Source organism: Drosophila tropicalis, unplaced genomic scaffold (assembly GCF_018151085.1).
Source record: "Drosophila tropicalis isolate 14030-0801.00 unplaced genomic scaffold, ASM1815108v1 contig_573, whole genome shotgun sequence".
Lineage (NCBI taxonomy): Eukaryota > Metazoa > Arthropoda > Insecta > Diptera > Drosophilidae > Drosophila > Drosophila tropicalis.
In genome coordinates this window covers 759327-781918 of record NW_027173049.1, presented here as the reverse complement: position 1 = coordinate 781918, position 22592 = coordinate 759327, and the positions used below count along the sequence as shown (strand labels likewise).

General features: G+C 37.3%; 3 protein-coding genes across 3 annotated transcripts; 2 read left to right on the top strand and 1 right to left on the bottom strand.

Annotated features, from left to right (window-relative positions):
• Positions 1-5670: 5670 nt before the first annotated feature.
• On the top strand, positions 5671-8027 carry LOC137575555 (chromosome partition protein Smc-like). Its single transcript, XM_068288142.1, has 3 exons — positions 5671-5761; positions 6753-6835; positions 6896-8027. The coding sequence occupies exons 2-3, from the start codon at positions 6758-6760 to the stop codon at positions 7961-7963; spliced, it is 1146 nt and encodes a 381-aa protein (XP_068144243.1). The 5' UTR covers positions 5671-5761; positions 6753-6757; the 3' UTR covers positions 7964-8027.
• Positions 8028-11888: 3861 nt separating this feature from the next.
• Positions 11889-13202, bottom strand: Gr57a (Gustatory receptor 57a). The gene is made up of 2 exons (XM_068288040.1): positions 12066-13202; positions 11889-12005 (listed from the first exon to the last, which is right to left on the bottom strand). Exons 1-2 carry the CDS (start codon positions 13200-13202, stop codon positions 11889-11891), a joined length of 1254 nt encoding a protein of 417 aa, XP_068144141.1.
• Positions 13203-18710: 5508 nt separating this feature from the next.
• LOC137575458 (uncharacterized) lies at positions 18711-22213 on the top strand. Its single transcript, XM_068288039.1, has 5 exons — positions 18711-18753; positions 18812-20672; positions 20745-21087; positions 21142-21726; positions 21798-22213. Exons 2-5 carry the CDS (start codon positions 20664-20666, stop codon positions 22211-22213), a joined length of 1353 nt encoding a protein of 450 aa, XP_068144140.1. The 5' UTR covers positions 18711-18753; positions 18812-20663.
• The last annotated feature ends 379 nt before the right edge of the window (positions 22214-22592 follow it).

The following is a 22592-nucleotide window of genomic DNA, read 5'->3' as shown; positions in this document are numbered from 1 at the left end:
AGGGTAAAACCAAATTAAAGTGTCCACTTTAATTTCTCAGTGGGGGTAGAGGAGAAGAGAGGTGGACAGTTTTGGCCTTTGGCGTTAAGTAGCCTTAACCTTTGCACTATTTGCTTGGTCTCTTCCCCTCCCTCCCTTTACCCAACTTTTTTTCCATGCCTTTCTCCTGCTGCACTGCTCGTTTTTTTTTGCTTAAGCAGATTGCACAAAATGCTTGTAATTTGCTTGTTTCTTGCACTTGAATTAGACACACACATATACACATGCTGTCACAAAGAGAGAGAGAGAGAGAGAGAGAGACAGACAGACAGACAGAGGAAGCGGAATGTGAGGGGTCGGGAAAGGGATGTGCTGTACAGGCGTTGTGTTATTTTCGAGTTTTTACCCCAAGCTTTTCGCATGTCCTTGCAGCTGCGGCACTTGTAAAGTCGTTTGCTTGGACTAAGCAAACACAAAATGAACGAGCGAAAGGAGAAGAAGAGACAGATGAGCGTAGAAGAGACGACAACGAAGACTAGTAAATGCATTAATGGTTGCCCTCCGACCTAACCATCTTTCTGGTTGTCCTTTACTTTTTATTCCTGCAACCCGTCATCTTGTAGTTCAAAATTTGAGCCCATTAGATGACGACATGTCTAAGTGTAGGTGTCTCTGTCTCCCTCTCCTTGTGTGTAGATTTGTGGGTTGTATGGGTGGGTGTGTGTGTTAGTGGGTGTGTGGGGCGTTCATGACATTGCCCTGAGTGAAAAAAGGCTTCAATATTTACGCTGCTGACATGGCGAATGCTTAAAAACCTGAAGTGTTCTCGCTGCCCTCATCTTTGATTGCGCACTCGTCTCCTGTTTGAGATCCAGAGGGGGGTTAGGTGGTGCAGGTAGGAGGGTGGCTGGAGTCTAAGCCAGGCTCGTTAAGTGTTTGTCGCCTAAAGCATTTCATGCTATTTTAAATGCAGTTAAATAAATAAACATTTAGTCTTTCTCTCCATCACACACACTCCTTAAACATACACACCCACACAACCCATAAAATGTTTATTACTTAGAGACATTACGTAGTGTGTGTGTGGCTTGGCTTTTAGGCTCATTTATGTATAGGAATTGGAACTGAAAATTCAACTAAAACTTTATAGCTGCAACTTTGAGAAACAATGCAAATGTTTCTTACCTTTTCTCTGCCCTCTGAAGGAGCGCTCCAGCTACTCCATGGCAACGTTAATGCATTTTTAATTTGACAAACACATGCTGGAGATGTTAAATTGCATTGAAATTGCTTTAATTAAGTGGATTTGCATTCGAAATTGACACACGAAATTTCCCAGAAGGCTCCAAAGGCAGCAGCAGGAACAGTACAAAAGGTGCCGACTAGGCCCAAAAGCTCAGCTCCTTGCTACTCTAGGCGTGAGTTTTAATTGATTGAACATTAAATATTTATATAATAAGTGCGTTAGTGCCTATTTCATCTACAGGCACTCTATTAGTGTATCATGGCTCGTTTCGCTGTTGACCAAAACAATGTAATATCTTTTTTTTTTGCATTATAGCCAAATGAATTGGCTAACAAATTGCAATGGCGCAAATCCTGTACTAACACGATAGTGGTCACACCTATCCTGACTTTCAATGTGTGGTGATTTTATTTTCATTTGCTTCCACCACTTCCTGCCCTTGTAGCTGTAGACCCCATCGCTGTTACCCATGAGGTGCTTTTGAACAAATCTTTGATCATTTTCTACGAGATAGAGATGTTCACTGCAATAGGCGAAGGCGAGGTTTGACTTTAGTTCAGGTTTTTTTCGACTCTTAAGTAACTTAATGATATAAGTTGGTTATTGTATTCTGATGATGACCCGTAAATACTCAGCTTTTGCTGTATTGTCTGAGATACATTCAAATTTTCGGCTGAACTCTTTAGGAAAGGTCTATAAATCTAAAAATACTAAGATAAACTAAAATTTGTTAGGTATTGGGATCTAATTTGGTATTTAGTCTTTTAATTACCTGGGTGGTATAAAGTATGAATATTATATGGATTGGACCATTATATCATTTAGTGAATTTCAAATAATTCATGAAGGTATGAAGTAATATCTTTATGAAATTAAAAATAAGATAGGTTTTAGTATTGACCGCCTAAACATGTATGGAATGGGAAGAGATGGTTGTTCAAAAATGCCCTCTATCGAGAGGCAATGAAAACTATCTAAAACAAAAAGCGGGCCTGAATTCGGCAATCGGAATATTTTCATAAATATTCTATCACATTAATCTAATACGTATTACGGCTTACCATGTAGATACTGTCGATATTCCGGTCCTCACTATCATATCATAATCATAATCACACACACCGCGTTGTTTACATCAACTTAGATTCTCTGAAACCGAGCTAGTTGATCACTTAAGTGGGGCAAATAGGTCTCAAGCAGTGCAAGCAGTACTGCTGGTACGCCTCCATGCCATAGAATTTTGACGGTGGGGCAGGTTTTTTTATCAGTCCTTACACAAATGACGAAAAAGCAGGAAAGGAGAGTTTATATCAGTGTTTTTTTTTTCATCGGTAGACAAACAAAAGCAATTCTCTTGGACTGGACCAGATTTGATTTATCATTTGAACTGCTTGTTTTGTGTTAATGTCTATTATTAATTGATCGAGGAGAGTCGCAAGCCGAAACTGCATACATCGAGCGAAAAATACTAAAACTCTAATCACCTGCCGTCCACCCAAACCATGTGCAGCACGCAATACGACAGACTGGCAACGCTAGGTCTGAACCGCACGGATTATATGATGCTTACAGGAATACTCACAGGACACTACCTTCCAGCAACCCATGCGAACAATCTAAACCTATTAGACTGTACCAATTGCAGGGAATGTTAGGTAACGGATGTTCCAGAAACTCTTGTACACTTTCTACCCGAATGTGCAGCCTTGACAGCGATGAGGCATAGGAAACTGGAACTAAACTGGCTTCAGAATGCGGCCAAACAAACATTAATAACTTTAGGTACACGAAAAATTTTGTGAGCATGTAAAAATATTATTGACAAGGACTGCAAGGGTTTATAAACTTTGGCATAACCGAAGTTAAAAGTAATTAAATAGAATACCTTATCGGTTTCTTTATTACTATTTTCTACGGTAGTTTAGCACTATACTTGGCAAAATCTTGTAGTTTTCAGCTTCAAAGTTCAAGGTGGCCTTATTTGTTTATAGACAGAGGACATTAGTTTACCAAATATTACCATATTTTTGTTAAAAACAAAAACATATACAAGTTACGAGTCTTAAGTACGAGCCTGAGTCATGAATGCGAGACTGATCCCTACTCGGTAGCCAGCTATGAGTCTATCATACGTGTCTCCCTGCCATGATCCTGCGGATACACATGGGAGATGACACATAAGACTCTTTCTTTAACCACTAGTTTACTATGAAACTAATTACACAGAAGCTTTGATTTAAAGTTATTATTTGTTTATGGGTCACTAGAATGTACTTCTGGTTCCGAGACCAGACTAAGACTAAAGCTACTCCAGAGATCGGAGACTTAAATATACCTCAAGAGGGCTGATCAACGTCTATTGATCGTACTATGGCCGATGTTGAGAGTATGTCACTCTGGTTGGTTACAAAGGTGAATATAAAAGTGTTTATGCTATATGATAGGAAGTTAATATTGGGTCAAGCGTTAAAGTGCTTACTCTAGGTATAGGAAGTCATTAATGGAACAAGTGGATAGTGTGGATTAATATGGGTCACAATGTACTTCCTAGGGTTATGGGATGTGTGTGTTGTCAACGTGACTTTTAATGAGAAGGGGTATACTACCCGGAACAGTTTCTGGTATTGCGTCTAGTCTTGCTGCATCATAGTTGGTCAATGTGCAGGGCATGGTTCTACTTGTTCTGTAGGAGTCGGCGCATCGTGGACTTACATATATGTATATTAAGACTCATTTATAATCATCGTTAATGTTTAATTTTATAGAAACTTAAAAATCCAAAAGATAATGTAAAAGTGTCACGTTAAAAAACTACAATACTATACTACTATATTTTCGCATCGAACAGGAATTATAAAAAACGTTTATGAAGTTTGGCAGGATCTCAGCTTTTTACATACGTTTGTTAATTCTTATAGTTTGTTCATTCACACCCGCCAAAGAAACAAAAAGGCTCTTAGAATTGTTGTTTTGGTCGATAGCATAATTTAGGAACTTATCGGACTATAGCTTCAACATGACAAAAAAAACTGTGGTCCGACTTGAATTTCTAGTGCCATGTGAAAGGTAACACAGGCCGACATGATTTTTGCTGACGTTAACTTAAGAAGTGTTCCTAACTAATTCGGGTACGCTGATTCTGACTGCATGCTTGGTTTTTGTCCATCACGTCCAGATTTTGTGAAATCTGGAGATCTGGGGTTGGAAAATAGGCACCCAAAAGTATACGAAAGAAAGTTTAAATCAAAAATGTTCAACTTTTTTAACAGATTTTAGAATATCCTATGTAAGAAAATTAGTTCTTGTTTGCACATATAACTAATAAACAATTTGTGTAAGATATTATCAAGCCTAATATATTAAAAAGGAAAAAAAATAATAATGTTTTTAGTACAATATTATGCTTATATCATGGAATAATATATTGCAAATGAGGTCATTTTGAATAATTTGAACGCAATTTTTTCGAAATCCTGACGTGATGGAGAAAAACTGAGTACAGGGCCGTGATCAATTACTATAGGAGACCTATTGAGCTTAAAACACTTTTTGATGACCTCAAAAATGTCGGCCTGTGTTATTAGTTCTCTTATGTATATAAAAAGACTTCTTTTTTCGGCAGCTGTGCGTCTAGCTCAGTCAAGCGTCACCAGAGAGAGGCTCATTTCCAGAGTGGCCTTAGGCCACATCTCGATATTTTCGACATACTGACTTAATACTAACAATCGATACACAAAAATACTGACAGCGATATATGTGTAGATATCTAAATTTAATCGAGCAGAACGATAATTCTTAACATAAATAAATGAGATCTTACAATATGTACATATTCTTCATCGCACAGTTAATTATTTGGATTTGCAGAACTTCGCATTTATTTGGATGGTGCTTGAGGTCACTTTAATACCCGATTGCCACTTGCAATCATATACCACCTCTAAGGGGGATGGTTTCCATTTCCCACTCGATCCATTTCTGCGGAACGGTTGGGATTCACGGTGGATGTGAAGTACCGGATCACACTGGCATGGCACCATTTACCATCTCTTAAGAGCTGATTTTATAGATGCCGCAAAGTGCAGCAAGAAAATAAATTCTTATAATTCCTGCGATTCTTTTAATATCAATATTTAGTTATTTTTTGTTTAAATTCAAATACGAATGGATGAATGGCGAAATATTAATTTGACTGATTTCCTGTTCGTCATAATCACCAAACAATTACTACTATTAATTAAAGAAAGTCAGAACTGAAGTCTGGCAACCACTGTAGGCAGAATAAAAAACTATCGACAGTGATGGTCAAACATCGATAGTTTCCAAAATTGCAAAGCCATCGACGTATCGAGAACACCAATCGAAGCTTTGGCCAGCTCTATGTTAGTCAGCATTTTATGGTTGGTATGTAATTTCCAGATCTTTCAAAATCTACCTAACATAAAGCGCAAACGTGGACAACAAATTGCTGTAATAAAACAGGAGATTAACAATCTGCTTCAAGAGCCAATAAAAAACATCTCTACGTCTGAACAGGTATGTATCCTAAATAACTAATATTTGCTAAGGATAGATATATGTATAATTAACGAGACAAAATAGATGAGAACAAGATTGATTTTGGAAAATAGCCACTATAGAAAGTTTAAACAATCATTTTCAACTTTTTTTTTAACAGATTTTAGAATATCCTATGTAAGAAAAATAGTTATTGTTTGCACATATAACTAATAAACAATTTGTAAGACGCAGCAAATTCCTAGAACTCTTTAAAATTTAAAAGCAGACAATTCTTGGAATTCCCATAGCATACTTTTTGGTTGAAATTTTCCTCATTATAGAACTAGTGTATATCCACAGTGTAATATATTATCCATTATAACATAGAACTAACTCTTTGATATATTGTAAATTTGTTTTCAATCAAGCCTAATATATTAATAGGCTAAAATAATAATGTTTTTACAATTATGTACAATATTATGCTTATATCATGGAATAATATATGCAAATGAGGTCATTTTGAATAATTTGAACGCAATTTTTTCGAAATCCTGACGTGATGGAGAAAAACTGAGTACAGGGCCGTGATCAGCACCCCCCAATTACTATAGGAGACCTATTGAGCTTAAATCACTTTTTCATGACCTCAAAAATGTCGGCCTGTGTAATGGAAGTAGCTATTAACTCAGATAGACCACATCTTACATCAAAACAACCATTCGGTTACATTCTGAAATTTTATAATAATGCAGACATATTTCGCTGTATTCCACTAGGCAGTTTTTATTTTCGGGACTTCCGCAATAAAAACCAAGTTTATACCTACTTAAGTTAAGGATTAAGAGAAGCAAATCCACGTATTAAAACGGCAGATGTCTGCAAATATATACATAGATATAATGTAGGTAGATACCGTTGCACCAATGTATGTATGTACCTATATATTGGACGTGCTTACTCAACGAGTTTAATAGTCTACAGTTGGTCGGTCACAACTGCGTAACATTTTTCCTCAATTTTGTAGATAAAATGGATCAAGCCATACTCAATTTGATGTTGTCGAATGTGGACGCTTCTCCAGAAGATCCTTCATCGGAGACCAGTTCGGTAAGTGTATATAGTGAGTAGATTTAAAACAAAATATTTATTTGTACTCATAAATTACAGATTATTGATGGATTTGAGTTAATGAACACCCAATGTGAGGGAAACTGCTATCAGAAACTAAAGTCCTTATTGCAGCAAGCAGCCAAATTGATTAAACTAAAAGACCAGCAAATTGAATCGAAAGATCGGCAAATTGAATCGAAAGATAGTCAAATTGATAATCATGTAAGGACAATATCAACACTGTCAATGAAATGTCTGGATATACATAAACATTATATGGAAAATCAAATGGCTGAAAAGGGCAAGGAAATCTCGGACCTCGTATTAAAGTACGCGGAGCAACTCAAGGAGGCGAATGCTCCTTCGAACAAGACCAATGAGATCCTTGAAATACCAAAAGAACAACTAGAGAATCAATTGGCGGATCAAACTAGAGCTAGAGAGCAAGATGAACTCAATGCTCTTTTAGAGGAGTCCAAGAAGAAAGTAGAGAATCTAATCGCGCAGCTATCAGAAGCCGAGATTAAACTCAAAGAGGCGAATACGTTTTTAGAGGAGTCCCACGGGAAAGTAAAGATGCTCGAAGTTGAAAAACAGAAGATGGAGAATAAACTGACATCAAAAATTAACCAGAATGAAATTCTGATAAAAAATTACCAAACAAAAATTGAGAAGGCAGAAAACAAAGAATATATAGCTGATCTTCATATTGCAAATTTTTTCCCCAGGATGGTGACCATTAACAACGATATTGCTGGTCCTGGTTGGTTAGTCGTAGTACGTCGTGAACTTCAAAACGGATCACTCGAAAGAACTATTAATATTGGCTCAAATATGGTGTACTCTCTCACTAAAGATCAGCCCCACGAATTATACATTCACTTAAAAAATAAGCATGAAAGCACTTCATTTGCCCACTGCGATAACTTTGCACTTGATCAAGATTTCAAAATAAAATCCTTGGGTGCTGTTAGATCCTCGATGGCGATTACAGAGGATTTTTGCGGAAGTTCTTTCGAATCTATTATGGACTTTTATGGTTATAGCAATTGTATTGCGTCATGCACTTTAATGATAAGACAAAAATTAAAATACCAACTTCCTCCCCGTTCCATTACTGAATAAAGCTGTCCGTGCAAAAAGTGGATGTCGGTAATAATAATTTGTGAAAATAATTTTCAGTTGTAAACTTGAGCCTTTGTTTTACTGTAATAATATTGAGCTCATTTTTTATAATTATCTAATAGTCATATAAACAAAAACTTATTTTGGCATAATTAAATAAGTCCCAATATTTAGAATTTGAAAGAAAATATTGTATTTAAGTTGATTTAATTTTTCTGTAATAACAAGAAAACCTGTAATAACAAAGAAAACCTGAATGGCGAAAATAAATAATATTAATATTTCAATCAGTAATAAAACAAATGTAATTTAATATTCACGAAATGACAGATCTCAAAAGTCGGCACCGTGAGACGACTTCAGAGAAGTGTTTGACGCTTTTTACTTCCACTTGTCCTGTTTAAATGAAACGATTCTCCACCATGACAAAGCACCAGCTCACTCCACCGATTCCTTCAGCTGTTATAGAACCCATTTGCTGTAATAATCAATCTCAAAATTAGTTGGTCAATTTAAACGTGTTAGACTTTTTAGACACTTAACCAAGCATAGTTCCATTAACTCATTGACCAAATTTTTGTTATTTATTTTGATAGATAAACATGTCGAAATGACAATATTTGCATATGAATTGGTTTCTCTTCTTTTGACTGCAACATTCAGTTGCAGGAAGCCAAAAGGACATGGAAGCAGATGCTGCCTGCTGTCGCCTGATGCTCGGCAGTCAAATGCTAAGCAAATACTCAAAAGTTTCATAAGATTTGCATGTGTCAGGAACCTCTACCATATATGTTGACACTTTAAGTAAAATTATGCAAACAAATACATAGTGCACATATACATACACACTCATGCACAAACACACACATACTGCTGATTGAATTGGCATGACTTAATTTAAACATTGTCTCAACTCCAAAAGCAATCAAAACTAATGAGGGAAACTTTTATTATTTTATTTTTAATAGTTCGATAGTTTAGTTTTTAGGGGCTAAGACTAAGACTAATACTAAGACCGATTCAGAAAGGTCTAAACAGAAAAATAGTTGTGATTGAATCGAATATAAAAGATTTCTTACCAGAAAAAAATTGATTCGGTACGAAATCTGTCAGGAAAACTCTCGAATGTCTTTGATATATCTGATTTTCTGCTGATAATGCAAAGCCATTCAAATTAAGCTTTAAAAGAGACTAGCATTTCATTTCAAGGAAGGACCAGAAATCTGCTGTAAAGAATCACCTGGTCAACAGGACATTAAAACTTTTGCATAAAGTTCAAAGAGCGGCTCTCACTATGACCATAATGGCTTTCTATTTGAACTAACAATAAGATACATTTTTGTGGGGCCACCTTTTACTGAACACATATTAAATTAGTGAACTAAATCATGCAAAATGTTTAACTTCTGTTCTAAGAAACAGTTGGAATTTATATGGAGTATAAAGTATGTATATATGTACATATAAGGCTATAAGTAATGACTGCTCAAATACTTACAATGCAAATAAATGAATCCCTTTAGGAAGAATTCACATCGCATAAATATACTTATGATACCGTTACAACCAAATCATTGACTAGGTAACATTTCAACTCTTTATCAAAGTGAGTTCAGACGAAGTTCTCGGCTTATCAATTTTGTAAGACTTTTTAACACTACTTTGCGTGGAAAGTCTTAGACCAACACTGAACATGTTGGAGAGGCTTTAGCAATTAGCGGTGTAGTGTTGGGAAGGCCTACAATTTAGCAGGTAAAAATGCAATGCCCAGTTTCAAATCACTGAGTCGTGTAATTATAATGAAGCAACGTTTTGTCTGCTAACTTAACCTTAATTTGTGTTAGCTGTTTTTTTACATGCTAACTTAAACATTTTCTTTTTTTATTGTATTCCCCATGCAGGTGCCGAGCGAACGAATGAATGAGTGAATGAATGTATGAATGAATAAAAAGCCATGTCGTCTGCTAATTAAGTTAAGTTAAGAAAGCAAAAACTCAACCATTTTTTGCATTGTTGCACATAGAGCCAACTTTTGTGTCGTTGCCTTCGCAGTTCCCGCTGATGCGGGTTTTGCAGCTTTAGCCCTGACCACATTTTAATTGGGCTAAGCACACGTCGACTATGACTACAACGACGATGACGACGACGACGATGAGGATGACGATGAGGCCAACATCTGCTCCTTTGGCTTCTTTTAGTCCTTTAGTCCTAGCCTTGTCGTCAACATGTGTGACATCCTATTAGTAAAAGTTTTAAATGAGTTAGTTGATGTCAAAGTAGGTTACATGCTGATGTTGGCTTTTGCATAATTTCCCATTCCCCTAGTCAAGTCATATCACAACTAATCAGTCTTTCTCTCTCTATGCCCAGCAATTTGGATAAATTATTACAGTACTTTTCTGTGTAACTTTGATTGGCAAGAGAGCAAATCGAAGGAAATCGGAGTAAGCATTACCCTGGCAGCAGTTATTTACCATAAGTGCTTGTAATCAATTTTCAATTAGCCACAATGTAATAACATTTTACTCAACCAATCTTTTGGTGTGTGTATTTTCCCTCTTCGAATGGGGGAAATGCCCCAACATTCATCAGCCTGCCCCTGTTCCCGCTCTTGCTCCTGGCTGTTCCAGTAATTATTGAAAATAAATGCTCTCAGCCTTTGTATATGAGATTGCTATGGCCATTGGTTCGTATCCTTCGTATATATGGCAATTGAAATACTTTTGGTGGTCCCGTATAATAGTCAGGAAGGAAAAAAATGTATGGTAATGACACAAAAGAATGTCGAGGGCGAACAAAATATTATTTCATCAGTTATATAAAGGCAACAGTCACCTTTATGGCGAAGCTCCTATACCCTATTATAATAATAAATTGGTTGGAGAAGAGGTTTGAAACGGCTTCCATTTGCATGAAAACAATTTACTTTATAAAGATTTAATCTTTATCTATATTGGATATCCATATGGACATATGTAAGGGTGTCCGGTTTTGACGTCTTCAGCCAGTCAAGTTGGTTGCAAACTCCGCCAAAAAACCAATATTCTCCTTCTTTTGTTGTCTTTTTGCTTTTCGTTTTTTGCTTTGTCGAAAGTGTATAATTACGAGGCTTGTTCAGAGCCATTGAAATGATGAGCATAAAAGATCCAATGCAATAAATACTTTAAGTTTCATTTCGATCAATAAATTGAACAACATAACAATAATAATACGTATACGCACTGTATTTTTTCTGATTTTTTTTCTCTTGCATGTCGGCAAGTGGCAAATTTATGCAATTGTTTAATTGGAAGATAAAATAAGAATACTGAGTTCAATGAAAATGATACTTACTATCTACTAGACGGAAAAAATCCTTTAGAATTTAAGTGGGGACTTAATTTTTAAGGATGATAAATAAAGGAGAAAGCAACTGCCTTTTCATTGGAAATGTTGAAAAAATCAATTGTCAATTAAATGAAAGCTTTCATCATCATGCGATGATGATTTTTAGTTCAAAATGTATAAAATAACTTGAACTTTTGTTGAGACTCGAGCAGGAGTTGTGTGGGGTGGACGAGTCGAGTTGGTGGCGCCGTGTGATAACAGCCTGCCAGGCTGCAGTCTCCATAAAAATTTGCATAAAATTCAAATAAAACAAACGACAAACATTATAATCATTAGTAGCCTGGACCAAAGCCCCCAAAGTGAGAGAAGCAAGTGTTTTGCCTTTGCTCTCCTGGGTGCAGTGACACGGGACACGAGCCTGATTGCATTGGAGAGTAGGTTGGCATCTCCAAGTGGTCTTTGTCTCTTCCGCTGACTTATTTATGGAGTTTCTATGTTAACGAAGCATAGAAGGACGAGTAAGTAAATTAATTAACTTGATGATGTATGTATGTATGTGTATGTACATATGGCAAGTCGATCTCTGCATTTACATACATCACGAGCCTATCCAATCTTGTAGAGCAATTTTTTGCTGTTCAATTTGTTCACCCATCTTCTGGGTCATGCTGAATTGTATAAGTATTAGCAAATAGTTAAAGACAGTTGATGTGAACTGCAATCGATAAGATGAGCACCAATTAAATTTAATCAAAATGTGTTTTTAATTACTCACCAAACTAATTACGGTCTTATCGAGCACCACATCCAATCCACTTTTAAATTTTATTTGGGATTCCCTTCGCCATTTCATCAACGCTTCAACGAGATTGTGTATCTCTCTGTTGGCCGGATACCAATTATCCAGTTGTTCGATCAGATGAAGACATTGCCGAGCCTCCTGAACCGTGCGATCACAATAGAATGGTGCAATAAGCATTTTGTAGAACGGAGGCAGCATACACAAGGCAACATAGGCCAGCACAATGCGAGTTCCATTGCTCAAGTCATCGAGATCAGCGCCCTCGGTTGGATCAATGCCCACAGACCGGCCAAATATAATGTAAAGCTCACTAGTACTCAATGTGAAATCATGGCCCATGGCCGACCACAAACTAAGGCTATAAACCTCATTTATCTCAATGATCAGATAATGCAATTCTTGCACCATTTCCACTGCTTCACGTAAGCGTTGATCTCGGATCTGTGGCTTGGGGAACTTCCACTTGAGAAAATTTCTATTCAGGATCTGCTGCAAAAGTCGAAACCGTATGGTCAATAGTTCGGCCAGACGCATGTGAATGTAGCCTGTGAAATGTGGTCCTCCGGTTACCACAATGTAACAAAGAGCTGCTACCAGAATCAGAAGTATTTGTTGTCCACCAGAGATGAGGGCTAGTCCCCTGGTTATAGCGCCGACATAGAGAAGGCTTATTATTGTTAATAGAACAACATTTTTTCTCAATAATTTGCGGTAATTTAGATTTGCTCCGAAATCCCTTATCAGTCTTTTGTCCACTTTGGCTAACCGTTTATAGATAGACAAATGTCGCCGGGCTGAAAACTGCAGTGTCATCATGGTGACCACAAACACCATAGTGGACATGACCAGTTCCAGACCCACAATACCCAACACCAAGCTATCCATTTCCAGCACACGAGACCGGAGATCACCGTCCAACATTATGACGACGAGGGAGCCGAAGAGACCAAATATGATCAGAACTGCAAAGACTATGGAGTAGACGCGAGACCATAAGCTAATCTCCATGTGGTAGAACCCATTGCAGCACATAAAGAACTGAATGTCACAGATGAATCTAACACAATCGTAGAAAGTGTTTGGCTCCGGAAAGAAAAAGAGAACTGTCATTTTGCTGGCTATTCGAATGAGCGACTGAAACGTGATTTGGGAAACAAATTGGTTAAATGCCCATGAAAGTAATTAGTCGTAGCCATTAGGATGTAATTTAGTAATTGAACGGCATTGGGCATCGGTCAGTAAACTGATAAGTGACAAATAAATTGTCACAAATTAGGCAAACAAATCAGAAAATGGATCAATATGTGGGTTAATATAAATCCTAAACAAATGAATACTTACAATTGAAGAATATGCAAATGGAATAAGTAACAGAATTCAATTTTGTAATCTTTAAGAATGCCTGCAGACTCATGGTCCCTGGGTCCACATCATTATTATTGTCATCTTCCATCTCCATGTCAACACCCGCGCCCAGCCCACCGTCGTCTTGGTCTGGGAAGGTATTGCATAATTTACAATTCGGCCAAAAGGCGGAAATATTGACATGGATGAAGTGTACAAAGGGCCCAGCCAGAAGTCCATATCATTGTCGTCGGCTGTTGCCTTAATTAATTAAACTTGATTAACGGAAATTTTATGATTGTCCAAACGACAGCAGGAGGCAATCAATCATGACTCCTTCTTGTCTGTCGGCATCCTCCTCCTCGTCTGCTGTTAATTATTTGGCATTAAATATTTATGAATGTCCCAAAAACTTGCTGAAATCCAGTGTAAAATTAATTAGGCAATTGATCTAAAAAACAATTGACAACCAAAAACCAACAAAAGGAGTCGCCGTAAATAATAATAATTGAATTTTCACAGCAAAGAAATCGAAAACGACAATCGAAAATCACGATTTTCAATTAGGATGTCTCACACATGTCCTTTAGCCTTAGGGAATCCAATTGAAGTCCTTGCCTCTTTGATCTCTTCTTATTTATCCTGGCTTCTTATTAGTTTTCTATTATGATTAACATGATTTTAGTCTTCCAAAGTTATTAAGAGAAGTAAGGTTGATGCAAAGACTGAATTGGATTGATTAGTTGCCAATATTAAGGACATGTATTACATATACATATACATATATCTAATTGTGAGAGGTTTATAGTAGTTAAATTATATGTACCAAAACATTATTACTTTGGAATTGTCTAAATTTATTTATAGATTTCCTTAGGTCAGTAAATCAATTTTTCTACGTCAAACAAAATGCCAAAATTTGTTGCCTTCTCCCCCTATCTCTATCGAACCTTGACAGCTGACAGCCTGACTGGCCGACTGATTGACTCTCTGACATGTGCAAATAATAATAATAATAAAAAAGATCTGCCAAAACAAAGCGAAACACTTCTCGACCCTATTCAATTAACGTTAATTTAAAATGCCAACACATATCCGAGCTGGGATTGTTCTCGTCTTCTCAATTGCCACAAATAAAAACGCTACCCCAAAAATTTACACATGACCCCTTATCAAAAATGTTGTTTTGTGTGTCAAGTTTGTTGACTTGCCAGTCTTTTTGTCGGGTTCGAATTGTGTATGAAAGGAAAACATAATGGGGAAGAGATTCTCGAAAGAAGGCCTAAGAGATAATCTCAACATAAGTGTTAATTTCAAAGCCAAAGATTTGAACTACTTTATTCAAACTGGAATATGGTACTAACAAATGAAAAAAATTATTTAAAAGTCCTGGATAATTGTTTCCACAAGTTTCTAAATTTCAGATTAAATCTTAATGTTAAAGTTAAGATCTGCAGATTTACTTTTGCCCTTCAGCTATGGTCGAAAAATTGAATCGATAAGCTTTAATATGCAAATGCATATGTCGGGGGTGTTGGAAAAGTTGAAGCAAATAACGAAAGTATTGTTAAAAAATATAAACGTTAAATTATGCCTTTGTTGAGCACAATTAAGTGGAATAAAAGTTGACCATGTTGTTGTTGTTGTTTTTCACTAACATTTAAATTGCGCCATAAAGCGAAACGTTACAATAGGCTCATAAATTTGCTGCGATGCAACTTATAACAATTGGGCCATAAACGACAGGGACAAATGGCTGTGCATTGATTGGATACACATTTTATACACACAAACACACACACACAAACGTAAATGCCTCGCTGTGACCTATCAAAAGTCAGTCAAATGCCAAGGCGGCCATCAAAAGGAAAGCTCCTCCATCCTGCTGATTCATTGTACTTACTCCTCTTGTATTATTAACAAGTATTGCATGCATCAAGGCGTTTAATGTTAACGAGCCAATAACTGCATTCGCTTCCTTTATAAAAATACTCACTTTTACACAAGCATACATCCAAACATGCATGTATGTATGTGTGTGTATATTCAAGTGTTATCATCATGGCTATTGAAAAATGCCCACGTCCGCCATGGCAAACGATATCTCCGACATCTTTTCGACCATGATGCCGAGGCCGATTGGGATGCTGACTCTGATGTTGGCATTGCATGCCCATTTGCCTTGATGCATGAAACCCATTCGAGCATGCCATGTACAGATACCTATACGAAACAGAAGGCGAAAGTACAAAATATCGTAGAAGACAATAATATTGGTGTTTTCTATGTGATACAGATGGACACATAGCGATATCGATTGATCTATGTATACTAAAAAAGGAACAATTAATGTGTCAGGATTAAAGTTCAGTCCGAAATACCGTGTCCTGAATGGAGTCTGAAGTTTAAAACTCATGGATTCGCCTACCGGAGCGGTCTTAGTAAATTTGAAAGCGGTAGCCACTATTAACTCCAACCACAAAACGTACGAAGAGGATTCTAAAAAGAAAATATAAGCTGTGTGCAATCCATATCCTCAAAAAAAGGATTATCAATCTTTCCAAACAGCAAGAAAGATACATTAAACCTTGAGAAGTCACTCATACATATGTTTTTATGAAGATAAGTATAGTTCCTCACACTAGACGCTCAACCGTGTGAATCAACAAATAATTCAAAGGAACACTCGCCGAAAACTCTGGGACTTCTTTTGTAATTAATTTGTCGTAGCTCGGGAAAATATATTTTTGTCTTAAATAGGATTGGCTCTCAGAATTATAAAATTCACTTCTCTATTTTAAAGCGTAGTCTGCGAACTGAAAGTTATATGAAACGTGAAGTTAACTAGATTCTTACTACTCAAAATTCGTTTGGACAGCCCTTACAGATGGATAACTTACATTTATCACCCAACCATCAAAACTATTTGTGGATGATTTTCACTTGAATTCACTGTCTTTGTCAGTTTCATTTTAATTTGCTTTAAATTTCCACAAAACATTAGTTAAATGTTATAAATTTATAAAATGCCTCAATTCAGTTCTTTTTAAAATTCGTTCATATTATATTGACCAAAAAACTTGGCAGCCCTGTAACCTTATAACAGTGGGGAAAAAACGCTGCCATGTAGGATTTTCTTATTTGTCTCGAACTCAAGGATTCTGTGGGTAAGAAAAGTTTCATACGTTTTTGTATTCCGGCAGTAGAACACACATCGATGCTTGTTACCATTGCACACTGGGTTGAATTGCCAAATACATAAGTGGCATAAAGTCGAATAACTCATATATCGAGCTGAAACTTGGTATATTTGATAAGAATAGCACTCTAAATATTGAAACAAAATTTGAAGTTCATTTGACCACGACTTCCCCAGTAGCCCATATAAGGCAACAATGCGTATACGTGATCACAAAGGAAAGTGTGAAAACTATATAAAGTACAAAAATTTTAATATTTTTTATGTTTTAGTGATAGTAATATAATATTTATTATGAATTAATTCTTACTTAAAGACAGGTCTTAGTTACTAACAATTTTAAAAAGTTCATTTTTTAATTGTTTTCCACATCTAATTCAAACGCATATGGATTTATATCCTCTATTTCTGAGTCGAAGTCATCATGAAAACTGTAATCATTATCTAAAGACTGAACATTTATTGGAAAATTATAATGTGGCGTTTCTAAAAGTTCAATGACATCTCGCGGAAGGGGGTTTTTTTTATGTCGAGCTGCCCTTTTCTTAATGGATATACTTGAAATGAGGGGATCTGAAGTGTCCATAGATCTTTCGAATACATCCATCATATTATTGTGATTTAACAAATCTTGCAAGGTAACTTTTGCCATAGTTTCTGTAACTGTTATACCCATAGGTCTCAATTGCAATTTAGCTTCCTGGACATTTCGGTAGCTTGGATATATGTCACAATTATGCTGTTTGCTTATTTGACGAATTTCATTGTATAATCGTTTGCTTATCGAGTTTTCCAGCAAGAATTTCAAAGCTTCATTTATTGTTAAAGGTATTGGTTCTGCAATACCGAATTTTCTTTTAGCTTCAGTTGCATCACATTCAGAATTGCTAAAATTTTTAAGCACAAATGCAGTGTTACTTTCATTTGATTTTCTGGCTGCCATTGTAGCAGCATGAATCAAGACGGGGCCCAGCTTCATCATAATTTAGCTTTGAACCCAATTGAAGACTGTCCGTATCATCTTTATTGTCCAATCCAATTTTAAAGCTCATTGATAGCCACTGTGAATGTTTCATTCAGAATGTGCGCATATTTCTGCTGCACTTTTGTAAATTCGAAGTAATGTATATTTCAAAGGTTTTAACATTCTTTTTAATTTCACTAATGCTTTCATTGGTTAGCGAACATTCCGTCAATTGGCCAAATATCCAGTTTGCAAGAACGGCAGAGTTGCGGTCGCTGTCAATCCATACGTCCAGCAGCGTTGAATGACAGAACTCAATGTGATCTACAAGTTCAGAATACCGCCAAAGCCGCAAAAAGCCGCAAACAAGATTATTACTAACTTTTTATACACACTCTCTACTTAGTTTTCACATACATTACATATCCCAGAAACACACAGAAGGTAAGTTTTTACTCCACAGAAGACGAACACGTTTGTTTAATTTTCTATCTTTTTGGACAATACAAAACAGTACAGATATATAAAATATAATAAATTTGAACACCAAATTGTTGTGTTTTATACATTCTACATAGCTTGGCCTCCAAAATCCATTTTTTCCACTATCTTATTTTTCTTTTGTGTAAATTTGCCAAGCGCTCAAAGTAAATAAAACTTTCCCGCCAATTTTGTCGCAGGCATCAGCTGACTAATCACCTGACTTTGAAGCTTGATCAGAATGACAGGGTTGCATGTTTGGTAAAAGCTATCATCGATTTTTCCTACATATTTCGGGACTCTAGTTTGAATATACATAATTAGAATAATTATTTGCTTCCACAAAATTTTCGACTTTATGCCACTTATTTGGCAATTCAGCCCAGTGTGCATTGTACTGGCGAGCTATGACTGAAAAACGCTACTTTAAAGAAAGTTGTTCATTATTTGGTCCTTTTGCGAAATTTCTCATCCAACTCAATTCACTTTAAAAATTAGAAACTATCGATGGTGATTACACAACATCGATGCTTTCCAAAAATACAAAGTTATCGATGTATCGTAATATCGATATTTGTTCCAACTCTACTCGGCAGGCATACATATGTGGAAAACAGATACATGTACGAAAGTTTCAATATACGTAGCAAGGAAAATGTTGTGTGCAATGGAGGGTCTGTCGAAAGATAACGGACAATAATATTCCAAATTAAATTTTCATTTATTTTTCAGAGGATTATGTCGTTGAAGGGACTATCATGGAGGAAGACAAGCCGAAGACGCAGGTTTCGTTAGAGAAGCTTAAGATGAAGCGTCGTCTAATTGCCTTGGTAGCCAAACAGAACGCCCTTTATGATACTACACATCACCAATTTTATGACCCTGCGTACAAGAAAGAATTGTGGCAGGACATAGCCCAACAATTGTCCCTCGATGTGGTCGAGTGCCTTAGCACATGGGCAAAGGTTCGATATAAATATCAAAGACATGTGCGACGCTTAAGCACTTATCGACGGACAATCGGTCATAATAGCGGCGCCATTCGGGGTCGTCGTCCGTTTATGATGCTCGAAGAGGATTTGATGTTTCTCTTTGACCATGTCGCCGAATTGAAACTGAAACCACAGAGTTCACCGAAAATGCCTGTTGAGAGTTTGAAACAAAAGAGCCTGGAATCGGCAGGCAATGCTGCTTGCGAAATTATTGATGTCGATTTGATTGCCGACGAAGACGTAACTAAGTTTCCGTGCACCAACACACATCGGCTCCTCATTGAGGCGGTGAAATCCTATCCGCAACTCTACGATGTTGATCACACGGACTATAATAATTATAGACATCGGGGCCTTATCTGGCTCTCAATATCAAATGAATTGCGCGATAAGGCTACCAAGCTAATGAAAATGTGGCTCCGTCTTCAAACGCGCTACGAATGGGAGCTGATTATCTCTGGGAACAGACTGCAGCACTCGGAACTCGGACATATGCTCTCCTTCCTTGGCCCCTACGTCAGTCGTACACCTAACACTGTGTGCAAGTCTTCGCTGTATTTGCAGAATGACTGGTTTGATCCCATCGAACATTTTCCCACTACTTCAATTCTGATCAATACGGTTAAAGGGTTGCCTGAATTGTTGCAATTTGTGCAATTGAATGTGCCCCCCGCCAAAAAACCACCACGCTATCATGATCTCTGGCTAAAGGTCGCCAGCATGGTGAATAGCAGTTGTCAGAGTTGTGAGGTCACCTGGCTAACATTTCGTTGTTTGTTTCATGAGCTTTCTGAAATGCGTAAAAGTGGCTACTTGCTAAAGGATAGATGGTATTTCGAAAACGTCATCGGCTCCATGAACAAACAGATGTTGCCATTCGCCATAGTATATCCGCCGTCAGCCAACACCAACATTGGTTCCGATTCCAATCCCAAAACAACTTCATCATCACTATTGCTTACAAGCACAAGTTCCATTTCGACCACTTCTCTAGTTTCTCTTAAGTTTCCCTCTCTGGGCACCGCATGGAAACCCATCGAACCCTTGACAAGAAATGGAAACCCAGTGACAGTGCGTCTTCTTTTAAGCAACTCCAATGTTGCACCATCCATTCCATCAGTCTCACTTGCCCCTCCTGCAAAAAAAACAAAAATTAGTGGGAAATACCCTTAACTTTATCAAAGAGTCTGTAACCAAGCCAAACCCAACCTCAGTGGCGATCGCAACCACAAGCTTGTCCTCTGGTAGCCCATTACCTATACTATCATTGAATGTTCCAGTGAAGAGAAATCATAAAAGCGCCTTAAATTTTAGATCGAATGGAGTTGCTTCAGCCACGGAGACCGCTTATTTAGCTTCATCCACTACTGAGAAAACTCCAAATGATTTGAAAGTGGAACTTGTAGAGATCCTCGGTAACGCCTGTTCCTTGCATGTTTGGAGTAAAACCGTCGCCTTTCATTACCAACTGAGTATGAAATGCACTGCGTCGTTTATTCGTGAGATATTGTCCATACCGCAGCTGCACAGCAAGAATCCACAACTCCTATCGAAAAACGACGACTTTTGGCAGCAGATTTCCCACAAATTCCATGTACCGGGTATGTGTGTAAATAAGAACAACCCTATAAAGTTTTTAAATTATATTAAATTGTTTGTTCTTAAATTGACAGAGGCTGCCTGTCGTGGCTGTTGGAGTTTTCTGGTGGAAAATATATCGGCATTTCCCCCACATTGCTCCCATGTCGGAGCTAATGTGCCCAATCGAAACCAACATTAAGATATGGGAGACATCGCATTATCTGTTTAGTGATTTCAATAAAACAGCAAGTGAAAATCAATGGATCAATCACAAGGATAAACTGCCCGCTCTGCTACAGCATTTTGGACATTGTGATCACCTCTATTGTGATCTACGAAAGCCACGTCCCGGCGAGCCACTTCGGACTTGTCACAAATGCACTGAACAAAAACGTCAGGAAATATGGCGATCAGTTAGTAAAAAGTTTCCGAACAGTAAGTGGTCTGGAGAAAAAATAATTGCATTATTTTATAAAATCTTTCTTGCAGTGAATTGCCGTAAAATCTGCTTAACATTTAAGTCGACTTTTCGCACTTATATGGAAGATCTGGAACGGGGTGTTGAAAATCCTTGGCCGCAGAACTGGTGGCAGTCGCTGAAACAGTTGAAATTTCTTGTTTCGGTGCGTTATCATCCGTTGGAGCCATTCTACTATATTGTACACAGAAAATTTCAGGAAGAAGTAATACGATGCAGCCTCCACGAGTCGTCGAAAAGCAACTCAATGGGCAAGGAGAATGCATTTAAGACAATCAAATTGACTACTTTCATCATGCCCTGGGACTCAAAAGAGGCCAAACGTCTACTTACCGGTCGGCTGATTACCACACCATTATCATCTGCAAATGACCGGGATTGGCCCCCACTTTCGCTGCCCGAGATCCATGGCCCTGTTCCACCAACCGCCGAGAATTCAGTGAGACATCCGCAGGGTACGTCGGCAATATTGCCCTCAATTAGTCCATTCCATCTGACCCAGGAGCTGCGTAATAATCCTCATACCTATGCGGGAGCCACTACAATAGAACAGCGTGCGGCTTGGATGAGAGTTGCCAAAAATCTTAATAGCACAGGTGCCTAGCTATATTCCCCACTTTGATCATCTTGAGTTGACTCTAATCCTAGCATTTTCAATATCTCTTAGTTCCTGAATGCCGTTTAAGCTTGCAGCATGCCATTCGCCAGCAACGTATTCTAAATGTGCGAGATCCTGAATGTCGCTGTCTTCTGAATCAGAACTATTATTGCCATATGAGGGAAATCTATAGTCAGATAAGACCAGAGGGCACACCTCCTTCCGATCTCAATAGGCCGCTGCCTGAGACCAGAGGGACAATTTATCCAGAACATTATATACCGGAGATCAATATGATGACCTGCAAGCCCAGATTGGTCCTTAAGAACTTGAACTTTGCCATGGACAACTTTAGTACTTCCGTCCAGGAAGAACTAAAAGTAAAACTAATGCATATTTTTACCACATATGCGAAGGAAGCCCGTCTAAACTGGCCAATGAGGGCAGTAGAGCATTTAAGTAATAAGACTAACAATTCCGATTGAAGTTAAAAACGGATCCTTAATGAAACGACAATACCTCTAAGAGTCTTATATTTAAAAACCAAATAGTTTCTACGGATTGAGAAATGTTTTTTTTTTTTTTTTTTTTTTTGTCAAAAATAGCATGCTAATACATTAATACGTTTGAGAGAATTGAATCTTACTGCATTTAATCTTTTTTAAACCATTTTTGTGTTCAATAAAACCCAAACCAAAAGTTGATTCTTTACTCAAAAGGGTAACACTATATTTCCACCAACTCTAATGCAAACTGTTTGAGTTATCCTAGACACATTTTAAAAAAGAGCATTATGTTAGTCTCTAATTTTTTGTATATCCAACTCAAAACACATAAACAGCTTAAAAAGTGATCTTATGATGA